The sequence below is a fragment of the Budorcas taxicolor genome, chromosome X, assembly GCF_023091745.1.
Source record: "Budorcas taxicolor isolate Tak-1 chromosome X, Takin1.1, whole genome shotgun sequence".
In the NCBI taxonomy this organism is placed as follows: Eukaryota; Metazoa; Chordata; class Mammalia; order Artiodactyla; family Bovidae; genus Budorcas; species Budorcas taxicolor.
In genome coordinates, this window is record NC_068935.1 from 127542552 (window position 1) to 127564051 (window position 21500).

The 21500-nt window shown below is 41.4% G+C and overlaps 1 protein-coding gene across 1 annotated transcript in view; it reads right to left on the minus strand.

Annotated features, from left to right (window-relative positions):
- Positions 1 to 15384: 15384 nt before the first annotated feature.
- REPS2 (RALBP1 associated Eps domain containing 2) overlaps positions 15385 to 21500 on the minus strand; it is a 240497-nt gene continuing 234381 nt past the window's right edge. The window contains exon 18 of the mRNA XM_052663622.1: positions 15385 to 15521. Within this exon, the coding sequence (XP_052519582.1) occupies positions 15453 to 15521 (69 nt within the window). The 3' untranslated portion in view covers positions 15385 to 15452. The remainder of the gene's footprint in view (positions 15522 to 21500) is intronic.

A 21500-nucleotide genomic window follows, 5' to 3' on the forward strand; every position in this document is an offset into this window, starting at 1 on the left:
TCAAGATAGCTTCATATAAACCGTGAGTGTTGAGACAGGTCAGAAACAGCTTTTTATCTCTTGGCCTCTTCCCCCATCCCTTCCTACCCCAAACTCAAAAATTCTTGGTAGAATAAGGACTTTGAATTAGTTTTCTATCACTGCTGTAACAATTTACCACAAATTTAGTGTTTTGAAACAACACAAATTTATAATATTCCACTTTTGGAGGTCAGATTCTGTGTACAGCAAGGCTCAAGTGAGTCTTCTGCTTAGTTTCACAAAAACAAAACCAAGGTGTTGGCAGGGCTGTATTCCTTTCTGGAGGCTCTGGGGATGAATCTACTTCCACGCACATTCAAGGTGTTGGCAGAATCAGTTTCCTGTGACTACAGGGCTGATGTCCTCATTTCCTTGTTGGTTGTCAGCCACAAGCCTCTTTCAGCTTCTTTGGCCACTTGTATTCCTTATCACACTGCCCTTTCCACCTGCAAGTCCTCATGCTTCACGTCTTTGTCTTCCTCTTCTGCACTTAAGGGCTTATGTGACCATATTAGGCCTGTTGGATGATCCCTCTATATGAAAGTCAGCTGATTAGCAAGTGTAATTACATGTGCAAAGTCCCTTTTGCAATGTAAAATAACTACAGGGTTAATATCAGATGACTAAGACCCTGTGGTCCAAAATTCTGCTTATGACACTCTACCATCTGGTGGCCCCCATGACTTGCATCTATTCTACATGCATCCATTTCCAAACAGCCTCCAAGTCCAGACTCCTTCTAAGCTTCTTTATGGTATTCAGGCTTTCTCTAAAGTGATTTAGGATTTCTCTGTAATTGTCCTTAATCCTTCTGAGTCCCCACCAGAAGTCTTTAATATCCATATTTCTACTAACAGTCTGTGAACTGTGGTGTTGGAAAAGACTCTTGAAAGTCCCTTGGACAGCAAGGAGATCCAACCAGTCCATCCTAAAGGAAATCAGTTCTGATTATTCATTGGAAGGACTTATGCTGAAGCTGAAACTCCAATACTTTAGCCACTTGATGCAAAGAACTGACTCATTTGAAAAGACCTGATGCTGGTAAAGATTGAAGGAGGGAGAAGGGGATGACAGAGGATGAGATGTTTGGATGGCATCACCAACCTGATGGCCATGAGTTTGAGTAAGCTCCAGGAGTTGGTGATGGACAGAGAAGCCTGACATGCTGCAGTCCATGGGGTTGCAAAGAGTGGACATGGCAGCGGCTGAACTGAACTGAACTAACAGTCTGGTCAAGGAAAGCTAGGCTTTTCTCTATCATGTTGCCACCTCCTAGGTAAGTTACTTCACTTCTCAGGATTAAAAACTTTGTCTGCATAATCTAGTTTTAAATTTTAGGAGAGAGAATACTTCACAGAATGACTGTAATCATCTTCCTGCTGGCTTTGGATTTCAGCCATTACCAGGCTCCATGAGAAGAATGTCATCAAATGACCCAGTTGTCACATTTTGGCCCATTCAAGGGGGGAGCAGTTTGGCCAACCTGTTTGCCTAACTTGAAACCAGCAGTGGGTTTTGGGGCTCTGAGATGATCTCTGAGATAGGGGCTCCTGTGTCTCCTACTTCCCAACACTGGACACAATGCCAAGGCCTGACAACTACCAACTGTCGATTTTTAATTTAACAAACACATGTCTAATGCTTACTAGGCAGCATTCTAAGTACTTTTATTTAAATTAACATACAGGCACTATTATTGGTAACTTATAGATGAGGAAGTGAGGCTCAGAGAAGCAAGTAACTTGCCTAAGATCACATAGGTATTAAGAGACAGAACCAGACATGAAAAAATGTTCAACATCACTCATTTTTGGAAAAATGCAAATCAAAACTACAATGAGTTATCACCTCACACCAGTCAGAATGGCCACCAATAAAAATTCTATAAATAACAAATGCTGGAGTGGGTATGAAGAAAAGGGAGCCCTTCTACATACACCGTGATGGGAATGTAAGTTGGTGTAGCCATTGTGGAAACAGTATGGAGGTTCCTCAGAAAACTAAGAACAGAATAACCATCTGATCTAGCAATCCTACTCCTGGGCATATATCCAGACAAATCGTCAATTGCAAAAGATACATACATTCCTATATTCATAGCAGCACTACTCATAATAGCCAAGACATGGAAACAACCTAAATGCCCATCAACAGAGGAATGGATAAAGAAGATGTGGTATAGACACACATACACACACACACACACGCAATGGAAAACTACTGAGCCATTAAAAGAAGAAATAATGCCATTTGCAGTAACATGGATGAACCTAGAGATAATCATATTAAGTGAAGTAAGTCAGAAAGATAAAGACAAATATTATATGATGTCACTTATATGTGGAATCTAAAATATGACACAAGTGAACCAATCTGTGAAACAGACTCACAGATATAGAGAACTGACTGGTGGTTGCCAAGGGGGAGGGGCTTGGGGGAGGGATGGACTGGGAGGCTGAGATTACCAAATGTAAGCTTTTATATATAGAAGAGATAAATAACAAGGTCCTACTGTATGCATAGATAACTATATTCAATATTCTATGATAAATAATGGAATTTTTTTAAGAAAAGAGAGAGAGAGATGGGGCCAGGATTTGAATCCAGGAAGTTGAACTCCAGATCTCATGCTTTAAATCACTATGCTATGCAGCCAGAGTACCATCCTTCAGGTTACCTCTTCTTATTCATTCTAACAGTGTGGTCAGAAGAGGTGACAAGAGAAAATTACGCTCCTACCCAATTCCACTGCCTCCAACTGGACCATCAGAGAATTAAGGAAGAATGGTGCCTGGGAGAAGTATAAAAGGAGGAGGCTGAAACCAGAGTTAGAGAAGAAGGTTGAAAGTAAGGAAGTTGGACATCAGTGAGCTAAACATGTTGTAAGTTTAAGCTCTGTTTCTCCATATCTTCTGTGTCACTGCAGCTTGAAGCTGACTTCCAGGAATGCTGAGAAATTTCAGAGTCAGAGAGCATACAGAAAAATGGATCAGCTGTGGATTTCACAGAGCCTAGCAGGCTGAAAGTCCCTTGGACTGCAAGGAGATCCAACCAGTCCATTCTAAAGGAGATTGGTCCTGGGTGTTCTTTGGGAGGAATGATGCTAAAGCTGAAACTCCAGTACTTTGGCCACCTCATGCGAAGAGTTGACTCATTGGAAAAGACTCTGATGCTGGGAGGGATTGGGGGTGGGAGGAGAAGGGGACGATAGAAGATGAGATGGCTGGATGGCATCACTAACTCAATGGACATGAGTTTGAGTGAACTCCAGGAGTTGGTGATGGACAGGGAGGCCTGGCGTGCTGCAATTCATGGGGTCACAAAGAGTCGGACACGACTGAGTGACTGAACTGAACTGAGTGGGCTGAACACACAGTGGAAGCCAATTAAAAATTCTTGCTCACACTTATGATTACCAAAGGGGAGGGGAGGGAGGGATAAAGTAGGAGTTAGAGAATAACAGATACATATTACTATATATAAAATAAACACCAAGGACCTACTATATAGCACAGGGAACTATTCTCATTATCTTGTAATCACCTATCATGGAAGAGAATCTGAAACAGAATACATATACATGTGTGTATATATATATATACACACATGAATATGTATTTGAATCACTGCTGTATACCAGAAACACATTGTAAGCCAACTATATTTCAATTTTCAAAAGTTTGATCGTCATATTTTAAATATTTTTAAAAATTATTGTGTCTATCAGAGAGAGGGAAGTGCTACTTAGAAGCTAAATTCATTATCAGCCATTCTGCCATGGAAGGAAAAAATTCTTATTAATGAGGAATATCTCTACATTGTTTCTTTCCCTTACAGAGGCTGGCAAGGAAAGAATGAGAAAATGTGGAAATGTGAACGCTCGTCTCACTCTTCTATGCTGCTAAAGGTGAGGTTGCAAACTGGCCATGCTGGGGTCTGAGTTGGCTCAGAGACATGTTTTGTTTGGCCTGCAGAATGTTAGCCTGCACAGTGGGGGTTTTTTTCCCCTCAATGCTTTAAATTGGAAATAGTGGCCAACATATTTTCAAAAATAGGCAGGAATTCTTTGACAGATGTATTGTAAATAACTTCTACTGTTCTGCAGCATGCCAAAACTCTCATGAATTTTGATAAACAGTTCTTAATTTCAATGAAATCCAATGTATCAATCTTTTCCTTTATGGTGACTGCTTTGTATGCCCTGTTAAAAAACACTTTTTATGAAATTCATGAAGTTATTATCCTGTGCTCTCTTCTAGCAGCTTTATTGTTTTACCTTTCACATTTAGACCTAGGACCCATATTGAAATAATTTGGGGACGTGGTAGGGATCCAGCTTCATTTTTTGCCATGTGGATATCCAATTGCTCCAGTGTCATTTACTGAAAAGGCTATTTCCCCAATGCCCTCCCCCCTGGATTATGATAGTGTCTTTATTGTAAATCAAGGGATCATGGATGTGTGGATGTTCCTGGCCTCTCTATTCGGTACCATGGATCTATTCATCTAATATTTACAAAAATGCCACATTCTCAATTACTGTGACTTTCAAGTAAGTCTTGAAATCTAGTAGTGTAAGTCTTCCAATCTGCTCTGCTTCAAGATTATCTTGGTTATTCACTGGGATGGACACTTAAAATTGGTACATGTATGTATGTATCGATGCTAACCCTCAATTTAAAATAACAAAAAGGGACTTTCCGGGGGTTAAGGGAGATGAGATATTGAACCTCTCTCAAGGACTCAGAAATCAGGAGCCTGTATGGTGGCAATAGTCTAGAGCTGCCTTTCTAGATACAATGTACAAGCTCCAATCTGTCACAAGCCCCACCTACTACTCCCCATCACTAAGGCAGATAGACCAGCGCTCTCTCTGCTCTTACTTTGGACTCACTTCATTCATTTACGTTGTTGCTTGGACTCTGGACGTATGGGAACAAACAGACTAGTTTAGTAGAACTAGCTCTGGCCATGTGAAGAGGTGTTCCCGGCAGCGTTGGTAAGGCTGCAGGGCTCTGGATACCTGAGGGAGGGTGCTCTAGAGCAGGGCTCTCGTTATGGGTGCTGCTGACACTTGGGGCCAGATCATTCTTAGTGATGGGGGCTGTCCTGGACACATCCCTGGATCCCACTAGATGCTCTCCCAAGCTGCCAACAACCAAAAGCGTTTCTAGACATTACCAAATGTTCCCTGTGGACAGAGGCAGAATCACACCCAGTTGAGAACTGCTGGCCTAGACCCACAACAGAAACAGGAGGTAGGAAGAGAGATGTATAGGGGATACGGGACCTGAGTTAGGAACATGGGCAGGACCCCTACAGTTCCCACCTACTAACTTTCCCTCAGCTAGCAGAACAAGAGATCTCCAAAAAGGGAGAGGAAAACTCTGACAGAGCAAGAGTAGATGGTGCTGGGGGAAGCTGTGAGCAGGACAGCAGCTTCACAAACTCCAAGAGGCATCTTCTGCGTAAACTACAAGAATGATGTCCTCTAGTGTTGTATGATGTGTGGCCCTAGATATAAACTATTTCAAAGCTCTCATCCTTCTAAATAGTCTATAAATTCTGTCCTTTTCCCACTCTACCCCATCCTTCATACACACACACACACACAAATGCCTCATGTTTGTAGGAAGGGGGGCTGAGGGGGAGGAACTAAATGGTTCTTCCATCAAACTAATTCCTAGGAAGTATATTAAAGCCAGGAGTGACTAGGATAAAAACATCAATTCCTCTACCATTACCTCTGGTTCTCAGATTCTCCAGAAAGATCAAGATGCAGACTCTCACCACACATGGATGGAGGTTCAAGCCAATTTTATTTGCATTTCAAAGGTCTGCATCACAAGTCTCTGTATCTGTCTTTCATTTGCTTTGCTTTCCCTTTATTTCATTCCCCAAGCATTATCTTTCTTCCCCTTGGCTTTCCTTCAGCCTCATAGCTTTGATGAAGTCTAATGCAGAGGTGGAGGAGACCTGTGCCCTATTCTGCAGTGAGATACCAAGGACAGGAGTGGTTCACAAAGGTACAAAATTAAAAGGTGCATTCTCGTTAGAAAATTTCAAAACATTAATACAACTGACTAAAAGTCAGTCTGCTTTTATTATCAGCATGCATCAGCACTCCAAAGTTGTTCAGACATTTGTCTATAATAAAATACCCCTCCTCCCACCCCAAAATTCTCTTGGCTATGTTCTAAATGGTTACTGTGGTTATTTTTAATATGTATATGTTTATATATCATAAGCATAAGCAAGATCAGCAGATAACATATTTTACATATACACATAAACATACAATATTTATGTCCTCTGCTGATGTAGCTTTTGCTTATGATGCTATAGGATACTCACAGGTGAATTTTGGAAATATTACACAGTGTCTGGGCCAATTCCTTTTTTTCTGTCACATCTATTAAGAGGATTTCAGTGCAAATAAATGAAGGTATACCTGGGTTACAATCTTATTCTCAAAGATACTTTTTATTCAGCATTTCAAAGAAAATGCAGAGAGGGAAAAACCACCCCAATACCTGCAAACACTTATGCTGGCACTTACAGAACACCTCGTATTTATAAAACAATATGGCAGGGCTCTCTGAAGTTGCAGCTTGCCATGAAGATGCTGTACTTGGAGCATGTCTCTCCCAGACTCAGGGGGTTTTTAGAATTGTTAAATAAACTCAACTGAGAACTCTTATTCAAAAGGAACTGGATATTTCAGCTTCATTTCCAAACTCTTCATTTCTATACTCTAATAAGCCTTCTTGCTAAAGAAAAGGGGGGCTTGCACCTCTGTCACCTTGGGCCCCTGATATCTCCCCTCCAAAAGAAAGAGTTGAGACTAGATAAAGGTTCACATGATCAGGCAGGACTCCTGCCTACCAGGGTTTAGACCCTTGTGTTCTAAGCTTTGATTCTTTGTCCAAGCAGACACCCAAAGTGTAACAAATTCATGTCAATGTATGGCAAAACCAATACAGTATTGTAAAGTAAAATAAAGTAAAAATAAAAATAAAAAAAAATAAACTAGCAGGCTTGGTTCATGACAGAAACACTTGTTTACAATCTTCCAGTCAGGCATTTCCTTTCCAGGAGGTAGGGGAAAACATTGGGAGAATATAAACCACTCCTCAAATACCAGTGAAGTGACTTAGATTCACTGTGCTTAGATCTCAAAAGGGGCTGCAATCGCAGGGTTCTGTTTTATGTCTTCTCAGGACATACAAGGCCTTCTCTTCCAGCCTTGTGCCCACTTCCTCCCCTCCACTCACTCCCGCCAGGGGAGAATCTTTCATAATTCCCAGAAGACAGCCTGCTCTTTTCCTGCCTTGCCTTAGCACACACAGCTCCCTCTGCCTGGAACACCCTCTTCTTCATGGTTAACACCTGTCCCTCTTTCAAGACTCTTCCATGATGCCTTCGTGGATCACCAGTCTGAATTAAATCCTCATGTATGTTCTAGCTTCCCAGATGGTTCAGTAGTAAAGACTCTGCCTGCTAATGCAGAAGATGCAAGAGATGAGGGTTTGATCCTTGGGTTGGGAAGATCCTCTGGAAAAGGAAATGGCAACCCACTCCAGTATTCTTGCCTGGGAAATCCCATGGACAGAGGGGCCTGGTGGGCTACAGTTCATGGGGTGACAAAGAGTTGGCCAGGACTTAGCAACTGAGCATGCAGGCCTACACGTTCTCAGAGCCACCTGGCTTTGCGCCATCTGACAGATGCTGTGCTCACCACAACTTCTTCCTCCTGTGCTCACAGCTATGCTACTTGTCCCACTCACCCTTGCAGTTAAATCTTGCCATATAACCGAGTTCCAGGAAATGAAATATGCATATAAGTGATGTGTGAAGAGAAACTGTATCCTCTCTACAGTTCTCTTCTTCCACACACTGGCTACAAAGAGAAAACTCTCGAGCACAAGAGAAAGATGGAAGCACACATAGAAGGGATCTGGGTCCCCACTGAACAACAAAGAAAATGACACAACTATGAACTATACATTGAGTGAAAAATAAACTTTCATTGTGTCAAGTCACTGAACTCTCAGGGTTCTTTGTTATAGACAGCAGTGACCCATCCCTAATACAGTAAGTCCTCTACATACGAATGAGTTCCATTCTAAGAGCACATTTAAAGTTGAATTTGTTCATAAATCCAACAAAATTAGTGTAGGTACCCAACTAACACAATCAGCTATATAGCACTCTACTATAATAGCTTTATAATACTTTTCATGTACATAAGACATAGAAAACAAAAAAATAAGAAAACATTTTAAATCTCATAGTGCAGTACCTTGAAAAGCACAGCAGTACAGTACAACAGCTGGCATACAGGGGCTGGCATCAAGTGAACAGGAAAGAAGAGTTCCTGACTGGAGGAGGGAGAGGAGGTGGGAGATGGTAGAGCTGAGGGATTGTCAGCAACAGGAGACAGAGGGCAAGGTGCAATGTCACTGACACCTGACACTGTTAGCACAGGTTCTTGTCTGTTGGATTCAATTCTATCTACCCTCTTGAAAAAACGATCCGGTGATGTCTGAGTAGTAGCTCTTTTCTTCTCATCATAGATGACATGGTAGCACTGGACTGCATTCGGAACTGCTGCTACAACCTTCATGGACTGTTCTAGGTATGGGTCCTGTGCCTCAAAAACTAACAGCATCTCCTCAAATAAAGAAAATCCCCTGCCGTTTCCTAGTTGTGAATCTCTTCAGTTCTTCAGTTACTTCTTCCTCTTGTGTCTCTTCATCCTTTCCTGGGCACGTTTGCATCTTTGAAAGTTTTCAACTTGAAGGTTCATATGTAGGGGACTTGCTGTACATCATATCACCTACCTCACACTGCCGTGCAAGTCATCTGGTCTCTGCGAGCTCCTTGAGGGAAGGGATTCTGTCCCATAGGTCTCATCTCAAGCTCCTAACATAGTGTTTGATACACAGCATGGCCAGAATAAATATCTGTGGAAGGAAGGTGAGGAGAGGGAACTGATTCATGAATGGACACTGTAGCACAGCAGCAAGTCAGCCCTGGAAACATTTTTATCCTTTGCTCAGAATTAGTTGAGTCAGTTGAGTTAGTTTTGCCTCTCTGCACCAGTGTGCTTGATTGTAAAATGTAGTTAGTGAGATCACTAGTTTGACTTTAGTGAGCAATCACTATCCCCAGGAGGGCCTGTTAACAGGGAAATTGCCAAGCCCACTCCCAGGGTTCCTAATTCAATTGGTCTGGGGTGGGTCCCAAGATTTTGCATTTCAAGTAAGTTCCCCAATGATGCTGATAGTGCTGGTCTGCAGACCAGACTTGGGAACCACTTGCCTAGATGACATGAGATCCCTGGGAACGGTCAGGGCCTGGTAGTCTCCAGTGGCCAAGCTTATCAGCCAAGTCATGGATGATTTTTCCAGAGTTACTTTGGCATTTGGAACTACAGACTGGAAATATCCTGTGTGAGGCCAATTTGCATTCACAATACGGAATACAACCCCCACCTGATAGGAGACTGGTACCTCCTAAAATTATTCAAGTTTTAAAGATAAGAAACTGCAACTAGGGTGCCAGATTACTTGGTTGGGATTTCAGGCCAGCCCTTCCTGATTCCTCCCCTTCACTCGCAATCTAGGCAAGGACATTATGTTGGAAACATTTCTGAACACAAAGAACACCAACAAGATGAAGCAAACAACCTGACCGCACATTAAGCCAAGTTATCAGTTTGGTGGATCTTTAAAATGCACTGTGAGTTAGCCACAATACCCCAGGAATGCGGAGTGTTTATCGAGCTTAAGGACCCAGCTCAGATCAGGAGGTGAAAATAACCAGATCTCAGACTTTGACTGAATAGGGAAGACTGCCAACTCCTTTTCACGTCACTTGCATTAAATGCACAAGACCAAATACACACAATATACTGACTGACACCAAGACTACACCAGAGTCAACTTCATTATCTGACATTTATTGTCACATAGCACCCCAGTTTCACAGCATGTACATTTTACAAAGTTGGAGATTCTTAACCTACTATGTTCTCCACAGACTTTCCAACAAGTGTGAAAGAGAGGCAGTAAGGTTAGCTTGAGTTGACAAATCACAATCCAAATGTAGGACACCCTGTGTTTATTTATGTTTAAGACTAATATACATAGAGTTTCCAATGTTTAGCACATGAATGAGACTCTGGCTGAGTAAAAGACGAACACAACTTGTTAGCACATTATCATGAAAAGACAGAAGGCATCAAATATATAATTTTGCTGTTCCTCATTTAACTGTTCAATGTACCTGTAGTGAAAAAATATACATTTTTACTTTTGAGGTTAAAATAGACCATCAGCTAATTATCTCTCCAGGCCCACAGCTACAAAGACTAAAATGGCTCTTCCCACCTCTGGCTCACTTGAACACTGGATTTGTGCTGAAGACAAAAAGAATGGCAGTTCTAAACGAAAGGGTATAACCAGCTCCCAAGGAGGTTACTGCCAAAGTCCTCACCCAAGTTGACTCAAAATAAAAACCAATTCAACTCAGTTGACCTAATCTCCATACAAGGGGGCACCTGCATCAACAGTTCCCTTCCCAAGGCAGGGCTCTCTGAAGGAGCTTTAGGATCCAATCCTGATGTCCAACATAGTGCTTTATGACCAAATTGGGACCAGAAGTTTCCCTACTGCCACCCTCAAATTCCAGTTCCAACCTGCTAAGTTCCATTGTCCTCTAGTCTTCAGAATCATAAACCACTTTGTCCAATCTCCCATAGTCATGAACTTGGCTTAGAGCAAGACAGGAGAACCCACAAAACACAAAACCCAAACATTCTTCAAGTACTGAGAGCAGAGCACCGCTTCCGTCACTAGAATAAGTCCTGTCGAAAACCTGAAATGCTTTTTGAAAAGGTCCCTCTACCATCATGTATGTTAATTAACATAGAAAACAATGAGACAAGCCTAAAGTGTGCACCTGGGATGTCTCGCCCACATTCACAGTCTGGCTGTTTCAGGAAATGCTTGGTAAGGCAATCTCTGAAAACCTATTCTGGAGAAGGAAGCAGTGCGCAGATTTGGCTTACACTGCTTTGCATGTCTGGCCCTCTTGGACTGCTGTTCTTAGAGCTGCTCTCGGGAGGGTCACAAAACTAGCTGCATCTCTCACTGCAAACAACAAAGTGGGGAGGCTCATAGAGTAAGACTCATAAACTGCTGTTGATGACTGATCTGCAGGTATTGGTGGGCAGCCTTCCTTAGCCTGGGCTGAAGGGGAAGCAAGATATGCCTCCAACTCAGGATTCCAAAAGCCCGCATCCCCCCAACTTCTTACTAGGAATCTGAACCACACTGGGTCATGATGCAAAATACTATAACAAAGCACCCATAACTAAAGTGTAAATTCAAGTGATCCTTCGAAATCAGTTTCAAAGAGTACACCTGAAACAGAGTCAACAACTTGGAAAGAGAAACCAAAGTTACTAGAATGTTCTCTTTAACTAGAGGAGAAAAAGGCTTCTCAACTGAGATTTCATTTTGTTCACATTCACACTGCTCAAACCACAACCTACTGAGTCCTACTTGTCAGTAATATGGGAAGATTTGGTTGCTAGGATATTTGCAATTCTTTTAATATTTTAAAAATCAAATTCTGTTACTGATATCTTGTCAGGAGGTGTGATTTTAGCTTGTGCTGAACAAATGTTCTTACCTCTAAGGTGTTATACTAAAATTGAGATCTTTCCAACTACTATGTTTGCAAATGTCTGTCTTAACTGCAAGAAAAAAAAATCCATTCCAGATTATTTTCTTATTGATCTTCTATTAATAAGCACAGATTTATCATTACCATGGTTATAAGCTCATCTAAGAAATGGACAAATATCATTTAGAAACAGACTAGAATTAAATCACATGTGAAGAGAGGAATGCTTTAATATTAGTTCAGACATTACTAGGGAATCAAAGAAAAATTCATGTTTCTGATTACTCACCCTAAACTATGCTGAAATGGAATATTTGCAACCCAAGTAACCCATGCTATATTGAAGAAAACTATAACTTACTACATATTGAGTTCATTTCAATCACAGTAGTCTATTTTAAAAACAAACTCCCATAAGGAATACAGGAATGGAATTCATTCAAAGCAACAGCTGTCAAAAGTTCTGCCAAGAAACCCAGGGTAATTTACTACATCATGAAAGGTGAGGTGTTCAGAAGAACAAATAGTTCAATCCTATTCTTTCAGATTTTATTTTTTGCTTCAATCCAAGAGAAATATCTAGATCTCAAATTCACTAAAACATGTTTCCATATTTTAAAACTGATTAATTAAGTAAATAAAACATGGTAAATAGAAGAAACCCTTCTAATCTATTTTTAGTACTGCTAGTGGCCAGAGGACTCAACTTAGAATCCATAAAATCAAAAAAAAAAAAAAAGAATCCATAAAATCCAACTCTATCAATAGCTCCCTCCTTCTATGGATTCTTGGACTAGGAACTGTGGTTTCTTAGGGCCTTGGTTTCCCCAAAGCAGCTGCAGGATATGGGAACAGGTCCTCTCATCTCCGACATCCTACTGTGCAATGAGAAGAAAATGGGCACAGCTCCCAGCTAAGCGGCCTCCTCTCCTAACCAGATCCAAAGTATTTCTCTAATATTTATAAAGCAGTCAGATACCTCCAACTAAGGCAAATGTCTGACTTGATTATGACATACTCCTCCATTCTAGAAATCTACCTTTTGGGTTTGCTTCATGGCTGCTGGATAGGGAGGTGGCCAAAGCAATAAGTGATAAACCAGAGATGCTGAGGTACCCAGTAAATCGGTAATATACTGTGCATTCATCCTTGGAACTATGAGATTCCTATGGAGGAAGACTGATTAACAATAAGGTTATTAAACCCTCATGGATGGGGGGGTAACATCAACATTCTGCCCACAGATTTCTGCCCAACAAGCAGGTCTTAGTCTTGAGTAGTTTTACAAAAGAGGTATAATGGTGATAACAGTAACCCAGTCTTCCTATAAATCACATAAAAGGCTCACAGAAACATTATCAGGAGTTATAATCCTAAATTAAAAATACACATCCTAAGAAAACAGAGAAACAAAGGATAAGCACTAGCTAGGTAATAATGATGTTGTATGTGTATTCAATTGGTTTTTTAAAAAATCCACTTCTAGGCAACTAAGAGACTGTGGTCACTACTAAATCCAGTCAGGAAGGTGGGGTGTAGATAGTATTGTTGTGGGCTTTAATGCAATGTCTATCTTAAAATATTGCTGATACTATGCAACACATGAGCCTTTGACTGTCCAGTGCAAGTTTTTTCCTTTAATGAAAACCAAGCCAACTAAACAAAACCCCAAACTCCTAATTTGGCTCACTCTGGTTTTGGCTTGATGAGGGAAAAACATGTTAATATTTTAAAAATGTAGAACATAGACTAACATTCTTTAGTTTATATGTCTGCTTAATGGATATGAAGTGCTATCTGGAGTGTGTGCGTATGTCCTGGAAGATTATGAGATAAAGTGCATATGCTAGACTTTCCTGGATTGAGTGGAACAAAAGGCAAATATGATGTGAAACGTCTGCGATGTGGACACTGTTGATAAAACGTGTTGCAGCCCCCAGTTCTCAGAACATGTGAAAAGAGGTTACCTAAAAAATGTTCACTCACCCATTCATATTTTAGAAAAGGTTTAAACTGACCCTGAAACCCTCCCACAGGGACAAAGAAGGCAGCCAAAACGGAAGGAAAGGGGACTAGAGAAAGAGTTCAAGTCAGGATTTTCAAAATCCAAGCAATTCTGAATCCTTTAATATATACAGAACAGAATCAACAATTTTGTTTTTCTTTGGAAAAAAATCATCTGTTTGAGCATTTCTCTTCTGCCATTAAACTACTGATAAAGCTTGCCAATGGAGTAAGGAAGCATTAAATAAATGCCTACTTCTTCTCAGAGCAGTCAACTCTATTGAAATTAAAAGCTTAGTCCTGCAAGCTGCAGACCTCTGCTAAACCACTTCAGAAAGGACCCTAGCACACTTCACACAATAGCTTAAGAACTGGTAAACTAGCAAAATGCACAAGAGATGGCAAATTTGCCATCAGTATCTTGAAGTGCTGTTAAAGCTAGAGAGCCCAGATACCTGGGAGAGCCAGTCAATTCCCACTGTCAACTTGAGCCTGCAGGACAAGCAGGGGCCACGTAGATTTCTATAGAATACTGGCTTCTGTGATTGGAGCTTACTGTTTTATGTTTTACATCACTTACACTGGAGTAGGTTGGGCGCCTCTGAACTGCACATAAACCAATCCCTCCTCAAGGGTCACTTCACAGAGAACAAAATAATCATATATCAAGTGTAAGGATCAGCTTTCTTTCATTATTTCTTCATACTCAATACACTTGTGATCTGGGTTAAAATAACAAAGACAAAAATAAATACCAAAGACTGTTGGATTACTGGTAATAATCATTGCCCCTTCTTCCTTAGTTTGAATACCTGGGTTCAAACAACAAATATTCATCAGTCCAAACAGTTTCATCAGCCTTTCACATTTGATGAGTGGTTTCCAAATTCATGCATTTACAGATATATTAACCCATGCAGGATAGAAGTAGAGATGTGGCAACTAGTTACTTAATTTGATTGGGCAAGGCAGTTAGGGCAGATTGCTCTTGTCCAAAAACCTGCATGAACAGGCTGAGTTATTTGTGTTGACAGTGTAGGTGGGCCAAGTTAAACAGATCATGGACAAAACTACTACTTCACAGAGGTGTAAGACTGAATAAGTCTTTGCTATTCCATAGAAAACAACAGTCATGTACTATTCATAGCTAGATATAATATCAAGATGGCACTAGAGAAGCAGTTTTTGGCACATGTATAGTGGTGGAGGGTACAGTGCCAGTCTAAAGCTAATGATTTTGTTTACTTCTAGTTTTTGTTTTTATCATCATCATGCCAAAGACTATCTAGTTGGAATAACAGTTATTCAGGAAACCAACCTACTATATATGATATACATATGAAAATAAAACAAGCATCCTGAAAGTACTGGGTTACAAGGTCTTGTACAAATCATAAACTCTTTAAATAAATAATGCTCTAAATTGTTTTTATTTGCTAGAAGATTGGTTTTCAATAAGGAGCAACATCTAACACCTTGAGGAAGTACTTAAGAATGGGAGATAAATTCCACTGATAATTACAATTTTAAGTGTGACAATCAGTTGTATTTTTTCCACCACAGTAAAAACGTACGCATGAAGCACAAGAGAAAAGGTGATACTGATTATATTCCGCTGCTCAGAGCTTTTGACAGTCTCAGACATCTATGACATGTAGTTGCGTTGAAACATTCAAAGGAAAGATCTTGGCAGAAAAAGTCACCCACTGTTACTTGAATCTTGGCGGGGAGGGTCACAATACAGTGACTGGACGAAGTTGTTCCAATTGGTTTTCCAATGCAATCCGTTCTTGATGAACCTCCTGAGTTGTACAAAAGAAAGAGAAGAGAGGGGTCATTTCTTGGGTTCATCCCCACTTCATCTGATATTAAAAAGAAACTTATGACTGGACCCACAGGCATTCAGGTGCCATATAACTCAAGGAGGAGTAGACTGGGAGGCATTGTATTTGAAGCCGGTGACAGGACATAGGAGGCTTCACAATAGTCTCTCAATTCCTTTCTTGATGATGAAATGAAACTAATTGATCAACTCTCCCTCCTCCCCACACCTATATTTCACACTCAGTTTTTAACAGGATCAGTGGCTGGCACAGAATGATGTTAAAAATAAAAAGACTGATTGAAAGGGAGCAGAAAAGCAAAAGCAGACTCCTAATACTGAGACTACATTTCTAGTTTCAATCTCTTGTTTCTAATCCAGCACCATACTAGATCAGAACCAAGGGATAAGAAAGGACACTGGTTGTCCTTACACTAAAGTGTCATCCAGGATCCTGCATCTGTGGTTGAAGGTGTGTCTTCTCAGCTAAAGGTAGAAAAGAGGATCTGCAGTCTGCTACTTGGGAACTCAAACTCTGAGCCCTAAAACAGACCTAATGACAAGGAGAGAGGGGGACACATAAAGGCATTCTGAAGTAGAATCAGTCAAGGTGGGAAAGAAGTCTATATAAAGGCTCAATTCTGAGACATCCCAGAAGAAGAAACATGATGAAAATCATTATGGAACTCAACAAGAGTTTATTTACTTACCCTCCTTCCTACCATCCAACAGTCTCTGAATATCTATCTACTAAGGGCCCGGTTCTCACATGCTAGTACGGTGATGCTTAAAATTCTCCAAGCCAGGCTTCAGCAATACATGAACTGTGAACTTCCAGATGTTCAAGCTGGTTTTAGAAAAGGCAGAGGAACCAGCCAACATCCACTGGATCATCAAAAAAGCAAGAGAGTTCCACAAAAACATCTATTTCTGCTTTATTGACTATGCCAAAGCCTTTGACTGTGTGGATCACCACAAACTGTGGAAAAATTCTTCAAGAGATGGGCATACCCGAGCACCTGACCTGCCTCTTGAGAAACCTGTATGCAGGTCAGGAAGCAACAGTGAGAACTAGACATGGAACAACAGACTGGTTCCAAATAGGAAAAGGAGTATGTCAAGGCTGTATATTGTCACCCTGCTTATTTAACTTCTATGCAGAGTACATCATGAGAAATGATGGGCTGGATGAAGCACAAGCTGGAATCAAGATTGCCAGGAGAAATATCAATAACCTCAGATATGCAGATGACACCACCCTTATGGCAGAGAGTGAAGAGGAACTAAAAAGCCTCTTGATGAAAGTGAAAGTGGAGAGTGAAAATATTGGCTTAAAGCTCAACATTCAGGAAACGAAAATCATGGCATCCGGTCCCATCACTTCGTGGCAAATAGATGGGGAAACAGTGGAAACAGTGTCAGACTTTATTTTTGGGGGCTCCAAAATCACTGCAGATGGTGATTGCAGCCATGGAATTAAAAGACACTTACTCCTTGGAAGGAAGATTATGACCAACCTAGACAGCATATTAAAAAGCAGAGACATTACTTTGCCAACAAAGGTCCATCTAGTCAAGGCTATGGTTTTTTCAGTAGTCATGTATGGATGTGAGAGTTGGACTAGAAAGAAAGCTGAGCACCGAAGAATTGATGCTTTTGAACTGTGGTGTTGGAGAAGACTCTTGAGAGTCCCTTGGACTGCAAGGAGATCCACCCAATCCATCCTAAAGGAGATCAGTCCTGGGTGTTCATTGGAAGGACTGATGTTGAAGCTGAAACTCCAATACTTTGGCCACCTGATGCGAAGAGCTGACTCATTTGAAAAGACCCTGATGCTGGGAAAGATTGAGGGCAGGAGGAGAAGGGGACAACAGAGGACGAGATGGTTGGATGGCATCACCAATTCAATGGGCATGGGTTTGGGTGGACTCCGGGAGTTGGTGATGGACAGGGAGGTCTGGCGTGCTGCGGTTCACGGGATCGCAGAGTCAGACTCGACTGAACACCTGAACTGAACTGAACTGAACTGAACTGAACTGAAATGAAGGGCCTGGTTCTGCTCTGGTTGTGATGATACCACCAAGGAACAAAACAGTTCAAACCAATGCCCTCAGAGGGTTTATACTCAAATGGCTGGAGAAAGATAAGAAAGTTTAAAAAAACCAAACACTTTCAGAAGGCTTTCAGAAGGAAATTAGATGCCGTAATAGAGAGTAATGGTGGATCTGGGAGAAGGGCGCAGAGTGTGGTCAGGGAAGGCTTCTCAGAGCTGATGCTACTGAGAAGAGACTTAAATGAAGTGAGAGGTGAGCCATGTGAAGATACAGGTGAACGATATTCAACGAGACAAAATGACAACAACTAAGGCTGCAAAGGAGAGAACAAGCTTGGTGCGTTTGATGAACCACAAGGCCTGTGTGACCAAAAGCAGAGGGGACAATGAAGACCTTGGCAGGAACTAAAGTCAGAGAGTTAGGCAGGACCCGGCAGACAGAGTAAGGAGTGTGGATGCCATTCAAAGTGAAGGGGCACAGCAATGAGAGCTTTGAATCAGGAAAGGCATTTGGCCTAATTTCAAACTCAGCATTCTCACTCTGTCTTTTGTGTAGACAATGGATTGTAGCAGGACAAGACTCAGAGCAGAGAGCATTTGGGAGGTTACTGTATGAAACCAGGTGAGAAACGAAAATGGCTTAGATTAAGGTAGTAGCCACAGAGAGGAGGAGATGGATTTTGGACGTACTTTAAATCTAGAACTAATAAGACGTGTTGATAAAGCTGATGTAGGAAAGAAGGAAGAGGATTTGGAATTGAGGAATAGGGTGGTTGGTAGTGTGGGATTAATTGAGAACAAGAAGATTGGATGAGAAATGGACATTTCAAGGAGACAGTTGGGAATGAAGCATCTGAGATGTGTATATTAGGAGAAAAGTAGAATAAGCAGTTGTAAATGCATGTCTAGAGCTTAGAAGAAAGAGAAGAGGGGCTTTAGTCATAAATTTGTGAGGTTGGATGGCCTTCAAAGCAATAGGATTAGGTAGCATCACCCAGCAAAATAATAAAGATGGTGGTGCCAAGTAAAGCTGGAACTGAACCTATGTACCAAACTCATTCCCTACTAGAATGCTAAACCAAGTTTTTAAATTAGGGGTGGGGTGGGGGTCATAGACACACAAGGACAGGGAAGAGGTGATAGCAATAAAACTGGTAAGCTGGAAGACAAACTAATGAATGCTGAATGAATTAGCTAATCCAAGAAAAACAAGTGTGGGGATTCTCCCAGTTGCTGAATATGTCTCTTCCAATGATGCTTGAGGGAACTGGACAGAATAACCATAGGGTGGATTTGGGGATAAACTGGACCCACTGTGAGATGTACCTGAGCTTCAGCTCTACTGATCACGTGATCTCCAGAAGCTCCTACTCTCACTGGTGAAACATAGGGACATTTTGGGTCTTCAGGAATGAATGTCAATTTAGAGCCTGTGTTTAGTAATCCTCCCCAAATCTGATGAGTCCCTTTTCCCAAGTGCACAGTCACACTGGTAAATGGGCACAAGGCTCTTTGGGAAAGTCTGAGAGAAAGACTAACAATATAAACTTTTGGCTGCAGAGTGGGGTCCTTCTTGCAGGTAACTAAGATGCCCCTTTATTCAAGGCTTCTGTATGTGTAAACTCAGTCTGGGAACTGACTGAGAGGCCCATGACTAGAGCTCCATTTGATGATTCTTCAGATTTCTGTTAGCTAGACCTTAAACTTTTTCACGTCTTCAGATCAAGTAAATAAAAGTGCACTGCAAGCTAAGGATGGAGATAAAACAAGAACCAGTCTGATTTTACATAGAAGAATCCCTAAAAGACTCAAACTGGCAGTCTCAGATATCTATGAAAGTCAAAGTGAAGGAAAGAGGACTGTCCTCAAGAAGTGTTCCTTGAAAGTCTGATTCAGAAGTAATCAGATTCCCAAATTCTTCTTGCCACTAGGGTAGAACACTGAAGATTTATTCCTTTGAAAGGCAAAACAGATGACCTCTGGAATACCAACACACAGACACAGTTAACAACAAAAAACTAGACTGGAAATAGGGGGGTTAAATGAACACCCTGAATGCTGAGAACCAGAGTCCTCTGCTCCACTGGACCACGTCTTCCTTACATGCAAGAGACCAGAAGAGTCTCTTCTTTGAGGACTCCAGTCAAATCAAGAGGAAAAAGCCAACGACACTGTCTTTGGGAGTTGTGCAGCTCTACAGCTCAGTCAAATTGGGGGGAGAATGAAGCTCAAAGATGACAAGTCCCACAACAGGTATGGACCTTCAATCTGCATTCTCATCCTCCTCCTAAATATAAGCAGAGAAGGGCCATCAGCTATTGAAGGAAAGTATCAGCTATTGAAGGAAAGTATGTAATGAGAAGTATATACAACAAAATAAAAAAGTATTGAGGAAGAAGAAAAACTACAATTAATAGAAGATATGACAACCATAAAACAAGAATAGGATGCCATCAAAAAGAAACAAGCAGAGAACGAAAAAAATGAACTCTTAGTTATTAAACATAGGAGATTTAGAGCTTAAAAATAAGTAAGTCTCCACACATAGACCAAAAAAAGAAACTAGAAGACAAAAATTAGAAAACCAAACTAAGAAGTTCAGTGTCAGAAAAATATCAGGAAGGGAGAACAGGGAAAATGGGGGGTCAATAATAATCAAGAAAACTCCCAGAACTGAAGAATACGGGTTTCCAAATTAAAAAGGCCTATGAAGTATAGAGACCAGTGAATAATAGTGACCTATCATGAGAAATCTGTATGCAGGTCACGAAGCAACAGTGAGAATTGGACATGGAACAACAGACTGGTTCCAAATAGGAAAAGGAGTACATCAAGGCTGTATATTGTCACCTGCTTATTTAACTTCTATGTAGAGTACATCATGAGAAATGCTGGGCTGGAAGAAGCACAAGCTGGAATCAAGATTGCCGGGAGAAATATCAATAACCTCAGATATGCAGATGACACCACCCTTGTGGCAGAAAGTGAAGAGGAACTAAAAAGCCTCCTCTTGATGAAAGTGAAAGAGGAGAGTGAAAAAGTTGGCTTAAAGCTCAACATTCAGAAAACGAAGATCATGGCATCTGGTCCCATCACTTCATGGGAAATAGATGGGGAAACAGTAGAAACAGTATCAGACTTTATTTTTTGGGGCTCCCAAATCACTGCAGATGGTGACTGCAGCCATGAAATTAAAAGACGCTTACTCCTTGGAAGAAAAGTTATGACCAACCTAGATAGTATATTCAAAAGCAGAGACATTACTTTGCTGACTAAGGTCCGTCTAGTCAAGGCCATGGTTTTTCCTGTGGTCACGTATGGATGTGAGAGTTGGACTGTGAAGAAGGCCGAGCGCTGAAGAATTGATGCCTTTGAACTGTGGTGTTGGAGAAGACTCTCGAGAGTCCCTTGGACTGCAAGGAGATCCAACCAGTCCATTCTGAAGGAGATCAACCCTGGGATTTCTTTGGAAGGAATGATGCTGAAGCTGAAGCTCCAGTACTTTGGCCACCTCATGTGAAGAGTTGACTCATTGGAAAAGACTCTGATGCTGGGAGCGATTGGGGGCAGGAAGAGAAGGGGACAGAGGATGAGATGGCTGGATGGCATCACGGACTCGATGGACGTGAGTCTGAGTGAACTCCGGGAGATGGTGATGGACAGGGAGGCCTGGCGTGCTGCGATTCATGGCCTCGCAAAGAGTCGGACACGATTGAGCGACTGAACTGAACTGAATCTTTGGAAGGAATGATGCTAAAGCTGAAACTCCAGTACTTTGGCCACCTCATGTGAAGAGTTGACTCATTGGAAAAGACTGTGATGCTGGGAGGTATTGGAGGCAGGAAGAGAAGGGGATGACAGAGGATGAGATGGCTGGATGGTATCACTGACTCGATGGACATGGGT